Source organism: Prenolepis imparis, unplaced genomic scaffold (assembly GCF_030444845.1).
Source record: "Prenolepis imparis isolate NDT839.2.m4 unplaced genomic scaffold, iyPreImpa1.0 SCAF_12, whole genome shotgun sequence".
NCBI classification, from domain to species: domain Eukaryota; kingdom Metazoa; phylum Arthropoda; class Insecta; order Hymenoptera; family Formicidae; genus Prenolepis; species Prenolepis imparis.
In genome coordinates, this window is record NW_028141170.1 from 10,391,749 (window position 1) to 10,404,293 (window position 12,545).

At 34.4% G+C, this 12,545-nt stretch overlaps 1 protein-coding gene across 7 annotated transcripts in view; it reads right to left on the reverse strand.

The window, feature by feature from the left end:
- Positions 1-12,545, reverse strand: part of Pum (pumilio) — a 108,048-nt gene that overhangs the window by 74,334 nt on the left and 21,169 nt on the right. For all 7 annotated transcript variants that reach the window (XM_083050964.1, XM_083050968.1, XM_083050967.1 and 4 more), the window contains 4 exons: positions 8,406-8,517; positions 7,865-7,964; positions 7,613-7,743; positions 5,492-5,843 (listed from right to left, as the gene is read on the reverse strand). In XM_083050964.1, the coding sequence (XP_082907090.1) occupies positions 5,492-5,843; positions 7,613-7,743; positions 7,865-7,964; positions 8,406-8,517 (695 nt within the window). The remainder of the gene's footprint in view (positions 1-5,491; positions 5,844-7,612; positions 7,744-7,864; positions 7,965-8,405; positions 8,518-12,545) is intronic.

Here is a 12,545-nt window from a genome sequence, read left to right on the forward strand (position 1 = left end):
TCGATCGATTTAAACATAGATCGCAAGAAAAAAAAAGCAGAAGATCACGAAAATCGATTTTTACTTATGATTTTACCAGCAAGAAAGGCGACTTGTAAGATCTGAGGAGAAACTAGGGAAAATAGTGCTTTTGTTTCTATATTTTTAATTATATTCACAAATTTAACTCTATTATATATACTCTTATCTAATCATTTTCTTATTATAAGTGAATTTTCAGAGGAAAAAGAAAAAAAAAAAAAAAAAAAAAAAACGATTTAATTGAATAAAAATTTTTTTATAATTTTCAAATGTAAAAAAAAACCCAAAAATGTAAATGTCCGAAATTAAAAATATTAATAAAATTATATTCAATTTGTTTTATAATTTTCGTGCAAGCAGGAAGATTTTTTGGCGAAATATTAATGGGATGCGATCGAGACTCTGTACTTTGCGCAATTTTCGTTTTCATCCCCCAATCGGAAAACGGATATAAAAGTGTCGAAGAGGAGAAGAGGCAACAAGATAGCAACAAATAAAAATCAGCGAGTATCCAAGAAGCGGGTCACGCGGAAAATCTAAGATCGATGGGAGGAGGAGGATGTATATTCGAGATGGGATCCTCGAATTTTCCTGGGCGCAAAGGGGAAACGATTTCGGTACTCCGTAAGATTGTAACCTTCGGGCGATGATACAGATTTTCATCGGGAGGAAGTCATTGCACTTTATGCTGAATGGGCAGCGAGTCAACAACCCGTTCTCTCTCTCTCTCTCTTTTTCTCTCGCTATCTGTCAGTATACGTGAGTTCGCACACACCTTCTTCGCCATCTCCTTTCCTTTCTCTCTCTTGCTCCCGGGAGAGGACGAGGAAAAACGGTGAGGCGGAAAAGGGAGAAGAGGAAAGGACAGAAGCGGGGGGATGAGAGAGGGTAGAGAGAGGGTGAGAGGGTCTGGGAATCGCGCTTCATGCTTCGAGGAGCACGAGCGCTCGCGTAATAACACGATCGGGAAGGCAGGCGAGCGAGCGAGCACCGTCTCACGCGTGCACGCACTTTTCGTGCACGGATAGCGCGTGCGCTCTCTCTCTCTCTCTCCCGCGGTGGAGGAGACGGGGGAGACAGAGGGATGTACAACGCACGGCGAAATGGCGAAAGCACGCCGAGCGTGCGCGGGTTTCCTCCTCCTCGTGAAAACGTCGAGCGTGCACGCGCGCACAAATGCGTCCCGGAATGAGCGCGTACGTGCGTCCTATTTTTATATATATGTACGACGCACGACACGACGACGACGACGAGCGCGTCACGAAAATCTATGTCTCTTTCTCTCTCTAGGCGACAGCGAAGGGAGAGACTCCCCGAAGGTCGACCGAGTCAGGTAAAACCCGAGTATACAGAGAGGATGCGGCGGTTTAACAATTAAATTTGCGGACGTACTTCGCTGTTGAATAACGATAGAGTTGTAATTTTTTTCAGAAAGTATAATTATATATATATATATATATATATATATATATATATATTAAAGTGAGACATCCTGTACATGATTATATTTCTATATAATTTTTTAATAATATTTTTATATATTTTTATGTATATACAGGATGCCTAATTTTAATTTTTGCATTGAAATTTCTTGAAAACCGAGGCTTCCATCGAAAAATGTTTTATACAAAAGTTGTAGGATTTCGAGGGGGATGTCTTGTCATAAACGCAGTCTTATTCCAGGTGAAGGCATTTTTGAGATCAATGTCATTATTTTTTCAAACGAAACCATAAATCGATTCCTCGTAATATTTGGCGTGAAAAATTGTTAAAGTGAAATAGTCGAAAAATGACTGCTTCATTCTGACACATTTTGACAAAAAATATGAAATATCTCGTAATATACATATTTTTCGATTTTAATCTTAATCATTTTCTGATATATAGAATATAATGAGATAAATCATTAGTTTAAGAAAAACATACTCTTGTAATTAAAAAAAAATTGCAATTTGCAATGTGTATACTTTTTTTTTAAATAACTATATGTTCTTTACACCAATTGATTTATTTCATTAGTCTATGCAAAAAATTATTAAGATAAGATTATCGAAAAATGAAAATAATGCGAGATATTTCATATTTCTTGCCAAAATGTCAGAATAAAGCATAAAATATCAATCATAAATCATTCATTTTACTCCATTTTTTATACACCAAATAAGGAGTCGATTTTAAGATGGTTCTGTTTAAAAAAAAGTAACGACTTCGAAATCTCAAAAATGCACCTGCAATGTTCTTATGATAAAAAGATCCCTTCGAAATCCTACAACTTTTGTATGAAACATTTTTCGATGAAAGCCTTGATTCTCGAAAAATCTCAATGCAAAACTTAAAATGGGACACCCTATATATAAAATTTTATTCGTCTAATTTAACGCCTTATATTTTATTTAAAGATAAAACCTTATATTTTATTTAAAGATAAAACCTTATATTTTATTTAAAGATAAAACCTTATATCTTTCCTTCTCTTTAAAAATGATTCGTCAGCGACTGAAGTTGAGATGTTAGAAAAATGCTCGCTCTCTAAACTGCTGCATACATTCACGGAAGTAGAACCTGCTTGTCAGGTAAAATTAATACGTCGCGTCTATCTTTTTCCAGGCATCTAGTCTTGTTCACGGTCGCCGGCGACTTTGCACCGCATTTTGCGTTTTCATCGAGGCGTGAGACGAAGTAAAGGGAGAAGCGAGAAAATCTGAGAAGACTTGGTATTCTGCCATCGCGTTAGCAACTATCTGTCGGTACCTTAAATCGTACTTAAATATTATTTTCGATAATTACAACAGCGAATTGTGTGTTGCAGAAATTCTGCAGATAATTAAATTAAATAATTGCCGAGAAATATAAATAATATTCAACGTAACTTGCAGTTTAATGAATAATAAAATATATATAATTTTCACAATTTTAATTATATTTGGAATATATTATTATATGAGTATAATTAAAGCATATCTTTCAGATAATCAGAAGATATACAATATCTTCGCGAATATCCCGTGCAATGTTTCTTAATAAAAGACCGACAAATATGCCGCCATGGTATATAAAATACGATTATAGTCAATTACGACTGATGACAATCTACTCTGCTGTTCTCGTCAGAGTTTTGTTTTTTGCTTGTGGTTACGGTTTTTTTCCCCGAAAACAATGATGGTAGATATTATTTCCCGCAGGCAAGAAAGCGTGTTACAATTGTCCCGTCTTTTTCTTTATTCGCGGGGGTTCTATCGTTTCAATCAACGCGGAAGAGAGTCTATTCAACGCTCTTTTACTGTTCGAGAGAGAACTTTCGCTCTAGATATCTAATACTATCAGGCGAAGCTGATAAGAAATTGTGTCAAATTCTTCACCCACGTTTGCAAATTACTAAACGCTAATCGTATTTATATAAACAAAAAAAAATAATGAGAACGTAAAATTATGCCTCGTGCATGAAGTGTCCGAGTGTAAACACTCTGACCAGATGCAAGAACGTTCGGTGGTACAGATATACAGCTGTTCTATTTTCTGAATAGGTGCTCAAAGTAGACGCGTCAAGAAGATGTCACTCCGTGATTTATACAGGTCCCCCTCCTTCAAATCCGTACAAATCGCCACGTATTATCGATGCGAGGGCTGCCTTTTACGAGGCCGAATGAGAAAAAAAAGTATGCTCTCGAGAATATTACACTATCAAGGTCGCGCGAGTGGTATCATTGTATTCGTTGGTCGAAAAGACGTGGGAAAAAAGCGTTTAGACGAGAAAAAAACCTCCATTGGCCAAAATGTCATACACGGACTTTATCTCTTACGTCAATCTCACGTTACGTTAGGCTACGCACGAACAAGGTCGCATATATATCCCAAAATAAGATAAGAGATAAAATTAATTTATTTTGAAATATTAGTTTTAGATTGAAAAAAAATATTTCTCCTTTTTCATAAAATACAGCTTGTTATATAAATTTTTCTCTCGTTCAAGATATTCGATCGTCTCTTATTTTTAACGCATGTATAGTTTTTAGTTCTGCAAGGTTTTCTCGATTCAACGAGGAAATATACTTTAAAGACTTTAAGATAAGAAACGAAGAAAAAATCAAGAGAGTAAGCGATACTTGCGTCGAAGCCAAACGAATCGGTCCTGTCATCGAGAACGAGGATATGACGCAAAACGATGTGTATGTGTACCTAGCTATTTTCTCCGACCTGGCTGTATTCGAAAATAGTAATGCTTTAATCGCGTTTCATGCGATTGCGATTAAAGACTGAAAAATGAAGTATGAAGATTAAATCCTATTTTGGAGATTTAATCTCATTATGTCAAAGTAATCGTCATCGACATTTATTATATTCACGGGTGGATATCATCAGAATGTTTAAGCAAGGTTTTTTTAGCTGAGCAGCGATCACGTAAAATGATCAGATATTTTGAGAGATTTAAATAACACAGTATTTTAAAAACTGTGAATGAAAAGATAAATATAATCTTAAAATATTATAAATACGTGTGAGAAAAGATTCTTTCTCTCTGTTTCCTTATTTGGAAACTTTCATTAATATATAAATATTTAGAGAAAATAAAATTCTTTTCTACATAAGAAAAGATAAACAATACTAATTTAATCTTTAGTGAGATTAATTTTTCTTTTCAGGTACAAGTTATTTTCTTCACTTCGAGAGATAAAAGAATAGTTAATGAAAGTAAAAGCTACTCTTTATAAGAAGTTTCTCAATGTCTCCTGGACGATTACACTTAACGTCTCCGGTAATTTCGGGGTATTGTGGGGCGCTAAGAAAAATTTCTCGGAAGAAAACCCGTATGAGAAAGAGACAGACAAAGCCGGTACAAACCGAGAATACACTTCTCAAGAATGAACAGTTACTACGTAATCGAGATTAATCTCATTGCAATAACTGCATTACGACAATAAAACGTAGCATTATAACTGCTTTAGAAAGTCCGAGAAGAAAAAAATATTTTAAGGTTTCTAGCTCTTCGTCGACCATGTTGGAATTGTGACGTCAGAGGCGAGAAAATACACGCTAAAAATTCTTAATAGATGCCATTTCGAAATAAAAAGATATTTCGATGAAACAGCACTTCAAATGACTTTCGAGGTATTTTAAAAATGTGCTTAAGCCAACTGAAATAGTGTTTCATCGAAATATCTTTTCATTTAAAAATGGCATCTAAGAATTTCCAGCGTGTTCCTCTTCTCGCCTCTGACGTCACAATCTAACATGGCCACGGCGAGGACACAGGAGTCTCAAGCCTACATTATTTACGTCTGCACTATTTTAGTCTCTGTATATATTTGGCTGTTCCATACTTAAAATTATAATCACCTAATTGCGAGAAGCAGCACTCGCATTCTTAATTTTTCTTCCGACACCGAAATGAAGGCGCAGTCTATGTTCGCCTAATCTCGCCTACATTCAATGATACTTAAAAAAAGAGAGAAGAAAAAGAAGGTGGACTCACTTGGACGTCGAAATGCGTAGTAGTGTCTTGCGGCTGCGGTGGACCCTGCTGCTGCTGCTGTTGCTGCGAGGGCGGTGGACCCTGCGGCGGCGGCGGAGCTTGCGCCCCGAAGAGTTGCGCCGCCGCGTGCGAATGCGGATGTTGCAGATGGTGAGTCGGCGGGGCCTGATGGTGCTGCAGATGGTGCGGCGGCGCCGGTGCGAACGCCGCCATGAAATGTTCCTCGCTGCCAACGACGTCGACCCCGGGTTTCAGCAGCACGACGCCACCACCGCCGGCGCTCACTGCCAGAGTGGCGTTCTTCTGAAATTCCTCCTCGCCCGGTGACGGTTGGCGGCTTCCGGGTGTGCGACTGCAATTTAAATATATAAGAATAATTAATATACAAGAAATATATGTTTTTTATAAGAATATATTAATATATAAGATAAGAATCAATTTGATTAAATGTAAGAGAAATGTAACATAAGTTACATTGGAATAGTTTGATAAAGAAAATAATTAGGTAAGCCATTTTGTTCATTCCTCCATATTTCGATTTTACTAACAATTATTGATAATAGATAGTTTAATTCTATTATTAAGATTCTCCGGTTAGTAAAATCATAATCATCATATTTTCTAAATAAAAAGCAGTTGAAGAAAGAGTCGAGAGTCCTGATGTAACCAATCCCATGAATAATTTCGCATAAAGAAACGGCGCAAGATTCTATGTCTACGCAATTGACTGCATGTCATGTAACGGTGCACTTTGCATAATAGTGACGCATAAACAGGACGCAATCCGTAGGTTAGACGGACGATTCGCGTTACTGATCTCGTGAGAAAAGAAAGCACGTAATGTTCGTGCACGTCAATGACAGCCATCAACGGTGACCTAATGTCATTATCATAACGATGCAAAAACTGCAATAGTATACTGCATTTCTGCGCGGTTGCACCACTTCTCGCTTCAATCAATACGAAAATTTCGAAAACTATAATATAAAACAAGAGAATTAAATTTAAAATAAAAATTCTTGTGAAAGAAATTCATTGTGTCAAACATATTTCACATAATTTCTATTAATTTTTTTACTAATTATATAATTTACAAATAAATCTTCAAGTAAAATTAAAACTCAAAATCCAAACATTTTAGAAACGAAATTTGTGAAAATGACGATTTGAATTGATTGAATTAATTTAACAAAAAAAGATTTTAATATAAAAATTAGCAGAGGCAACACGTGAACGCGACCTAAGGAGGGTGATGTCGGTAATATCATTGTGGATTGTGTTTTCTGTCGAGGGCTACCGATGGCGCGACACTGCTGAAAATCAGGCGACGAGCTATATCGCGAAAGGAAACAGCGGAGAGAATGTGATGTCATCAACCGCGTGTTGAACATGCCCTTGACAGTTATCGTTATTACGCTATTTCGTCGTACTGCTTGCGCGATGGATGTGACACATGAAAAGTTAAGATAGGATATAATGAATGAGCGAGAAATCACATTCTCTTATATATACGACGCACGTGACGAATTATTAAATTGCTTATACCTAGTACTCTATTACAACTCTTTCTGCTACGATTTCGTGAATAATTTCATGCAAAATAATATTTATACACGATTCGATAAACTCTACGATCATATTATATAGCTGGTTACAGGACGTTTATTTAATTACAGATTCAACCAAGAGTAGCTATTTCTAAAGTAATTATTTTCTAACAGAATTATATTTATTTTGTATTTATTCGGTATTTATTATATTGATATTTAATAAATATGTCGCGCGAGTGAAAAAGAGATCCTCTATATTTTTCGATATCTATATAAGTTAGGATTAATAAAAGAAACTGTTTACAAAGAAAATTTGTAAGAAAAAAAAATAAACATTTAAATACCTTGAAATTAATTTCAAGATTTATCGTACAAATAATTGCATAATAAATTCAGAGTTTTAATTTTACACGTTGAAATATTTGAAAAAAATTAATTAATTAAATATTTTTAAAAAAAATAATCAAGCTCGCATATTAAATGTCAATTTATATTCGAAGGAAAATATATTTAAAATATTTTGTTTAATATCAAATAGTTTTGGCCATAAAATAAATTTCATGAAACTTACTTGAATCCTTTATCTTCGTCCAGACCGTTTTGAGATGCTAATCCGTTACCCTGTGGGCCAGTGTCATCCTTTGTACTATCAAAGGGACTTGCCGAACCCTTGTCTTTTTCTTTCTTATCTGCATCGGTATTCTGCGATAAAGAAATAAAAATAAAATAGTAAAGCGCGATATAAGGGTATCTATATGTATATATACATATATATCTAAAAGATATACATTGTTCCTTATATGATATCGTATATAATACTCACCAATCTCAGAGAAACCATTCGAGGTTCCAAATCTTTTGGTGTAGTGGGACTCGATCCAAGAACATATTCAACCATTTTAACTCCCAAACCACCTGTTTCGCTGTAAGAAGGAAAATGCGATGCTATTACAATAAAATTCGGATATGCAAACTAATGAAAAAAAATTATAGAAATTATTCCAAGCAATTTTCCTCTCGAATATAGCTCTTTTTATTGAATCATCAATATTTCAATTTTACGGGCATTTTATTCTTATAAAACTCTATAATTTTAACATCAATTATCTTAACCGTTCATTTAAGTAATTAAAGCTAGTTTAAAATCGACAGCTACGAAAAATGAATAAAATTATTGTCATCTATTTGTATCGTTCAAGCTTAATTCGTCGAAAGGCTTTCATTTCTTCAGCTATAACTTGAAAAACATCAACATCAACATTTCGCCGTTGGCGAATAAATGCCGCTTGTCTTATTTTGGAGTTTAGATTCTACGGACAGTAAGTTTCGGATACAAAATATATAAAAAAAAAAAACATACTAACCTGCTTCTGGGACTGAGCACTGTTCCGACTTCAGACGCTTGATGATGATATCCCGTTCCAACTCCCACACGTCTACCGGTACCCATTGAAATTGGCTGCGACACTGCATGATCTGTAAAGGACAAAAATATACATGTCAATGTTTACAAGGATTGTTTGTGCGATCAGAGCCATCTTGCTCCCGGAAGGTGTACAAGTTTAGTGTACAATTCAGAGTCAGAAATATTGACAGGTGGCGAATATTTTCGATCAGTCACACGTATTGATCAAGCTAATAAAAAAAAAAAGTCGCGTACACACAAATTATTGTGAGAAATAGTACTTTCTCTATATACAAGAAGCTTTAGACATTCTCGACGACTCTGCGAGTCAATACAAAGAAGAATCAATAGACACAAATATATAAACACCTCTCTCGCTATAAAGGAATTCCTACACATGGTCTCGCAGGATTTTTGAGATTTATATTTCTACTTTCCTACGAAAGACAACTTATTTATCATACTTATTCGTACCATAAAAAGTGTGAGATTATGCAATTTTTCCTCGCCAATAAATATGCAATAAAAAACGATGTTAGCTCTTTCAATACCTTGAGACCTTGAAATTCGTCGACCTAATTAATGAACATCCTGACAGATCTCGAGAGGATTCTATCAAAAGAGAGAGATAGAGCAAAACGGTGGATGAAATTTATCTAACTAGCAATTTGCCGTCAACTTGGAGCCAGCAGCTGCGACGCCGAGCATTATCGAGCGAGATTCCGTTAGGCTCCCGTGTAGATAGAGAAGTTTTTCTCCGCCCTTTCACGCGGCTCCATATGACGCCAATACAACTAGGCCCAGGTGGACGATCGGCCATCGGGGGGGCAGAGAGAGAGAAAGGGGGGTTGGTTGGTGCTCGCCAACGGGGTGGATCAGTAGGTACGATCCTGGGCGTTGGGACGTTGCCCCCACCGCCGCCGCCTGATGCCGGGCGTCTGTCGCCATGGTAACAGCCGCGTTGCACCCATCGTGGGTATGACGCACACACGGCGACCGCCGCCGTCGTCGCCGTCGTCGCCGCCACCAAAGCCGGTAACATACCGTATTTACGAGAAATCAGGTGTTTCGCGCACACCCTTTGAAATTAGCTAGATAAAGATGAGATGAAAATTTTAGATAAGATGAAGATGATTTGTTTTAATCTTATATATAGTCTAGAAATATATCTATTTAAATATATCTAAAAGATAAAATTATATGGCGATTCATCTAGATAATTTCCAGATAATATTATTTTTAAGATCGTTTATGTAAACACAGTTGTAAAAAAAATGTACATTGTAAAAGAGATATAAAAATATATTCATATACTTTTATTTATAAGTTTTTATCTTACTGATTGTTCTACTGCTTTAGTATTTTTATGTGCTATGAACTCTAAATCAAATTGTCTGAACATTATTCTAGATAATTTAGTAAAGATAATACTTTTTTTCATCTAAGATACAGATATAGATATAATACATATTTTAATTATCTATATAAATATAAGATGACGCCAAAATTTTATCTAGATGATCATCTATATAATTTTATTTAGATAACAGCAAACACTGCCTGTGTGTGTATACAATATACAGTACGTTGTATGTACGATATACCTTAACATTATTCATTAAATGCGCGTTTATTAGGCGCTTTTAAGGATGTATGAAAAATATCTAAAAATAATACAAAATTTTTATAAAAATTATATATTCACTAACTCAATTAAAAGTTATTGCAATTTACATTTTCGCTAGTTTTATACATATAATCCTATGAAAATTTGTGACTATAATCGATTATATTACGTTAAAAATATTGAAAAAATGATATGTATTTCAAATTTTTTACATGTAATGTTGCAAAATTACATTAACATTCACTAAACCGTTTAAAAGAAAATAATAATTTGTTGAAACTCTGGCTTTTTCTTCGATTACTGAACATTCGGTTGTGTCAACGCTTTGGAAAGAACTAAATTAAACTATAGCAATTTTTTATAAGATGAATAATAATTAATATTTTTGTCTCCGATTGTACCTCCCATACATCCTTAAAAACCGGACCTATGTTGTGCATAATTTAGAATTGCGGTTGACAGATATCTGTTGTACTTGACACTTGAATGCAAGATTGAAAAATAAATAGGCAGATTGTACTATATTATAGATGAATTAATTAATAAAAATATCTTTAATATTTAAATGTGATCGCGTCCGAAACTTGGAAAAATATTTAGAAATTCTGTGAATGTAATAAAATATTCATGCTGTTCGATATGCATTAGACGTCGTAAAATGCCCTGACATTCGCTAAATGTATTTTTCGAAGTTTTTCGAAAACGCATTTATGTATCATTTTCTGGGACTTTGAAGCTGAAAGACTTCATTAACATATCAATGAATCCGTCACTAATATATTTTATATTCACGAGTTTTTTAACTCAAAAACAATAAGTCACAAAAATAATAGAATTAAACATTAATGTAAGATTAAAACACCTGCGTTAACCCTCTTTCTCGACCAGACAAATGAATCTATCATGATACATTGCGTGTAAAGAATTTAATTAGTCAAAATCAAATCATCAGTATTAGATATTAGAAACCGTAAAAATAATCGCTTTTAGAATAAACGAATGTTCAAATTTATTGAGAATTTCGTAAAAGGAAAAAAAATTCCCAAAATATTATTTCCACATTCCAATATTCAAATCAAATAACTACATTTTTAAGATAAAATAAATATATATATATATATATAAAAGTTATTCGAATTGTTCTACTCTTTAAATGCATATATGCAACACAGTTTTTTAACATTTCATACAATTAAAAAGCAATTGAATAAAAATTTGTCGTGAAATAATAAAAAATACTCTACCTCGCGCGAAAGAATTAAAGTGATATTGGAAGAGCTTTCAGAACATTACATATATGTAATATTGCAATATTAGTCGATGTTGCCGTTCAATCGGTCGTGTATATAATACTGCGAAAAAGCTCCCCTGGACCAGCAGAAGGTGGCAGCGGCGAGCGAACTACGTATATATGTGTATCTACATGCTGTTCTTTTAGTGCTGTATCAATCAATAAGCGTGTACGACGTAAAATACGCGGCATCCGCCTTTCCTACACGAGTATATCGTCTTTCGCAAACAGAGACATCGGTCTGTGATCGATCAGGGTACATTTAATCTCGTATACGATTCTTTCGTTCCTATTTGACAATCTTCTTCAACAATCAATTATTAAATTAACAAAAAAAATATATATATATGTATAACGAATTGTTGAAAATTTGCTTATCAATTCAATAATCATTAATAAGATTAAATAATTTAATAAATTAATAATAATAATTTGTTATTATATAATTAAAGCTCCTGGCTCCTCGCCGCGTATATTGAATTAATAAGCAAATGTTTGTTAATTGAATAATTCGATTATTGTACGAAAATTGTCAAATAAGAATTATATATAGAATTATGTATTAAGGCTCCTAGATTGTGACGTCAGAGGCGAGAAAGCATACGCTGAAAATTCTTCGATGCTTCATTTTTTAATGAAAAGATATTTCGATGAAACACTACTTCAGATGGCTTTAGCACACCTTTAAAATATCTCGAAAACTATTCTTTTCCCTAGACAGTCAATCAACAACCATAAAATGATCATATCAGATTTTGTCATGCGGAATGATTGTGCAAAGATCATTTTACAGCTGTTGATTGATTATAAAGGGAAATGATAGTTTTCGAAGTATTTTAAGAGTGTGCTAAAAAGCCATTTGAAGTGCTGTTTCATCAAAATATCTTTTTATTTCGAAATTACATCTAAGAATTTTTAACGTGTGCTTTCTCGCCTCTGACGTCACTATCTAGGAACCTTAATATATTCTTATTTTATCTGACAATTTTATTTTATTAAGGCTCCTGGGTGCTCACCGCGGCCATATTGGATTGTGACGTCAGAGGCGAGAAAGCACACGCTGAAAATTCTTAGATGCCATTTTTTAATGAAAAGATATTTCGATTAAACAGCACTTCAGACGGCTTTAGCACACTCTTAAAAACCCCCGAAAACTATCCTTTTCCCTTTATAATCAATCA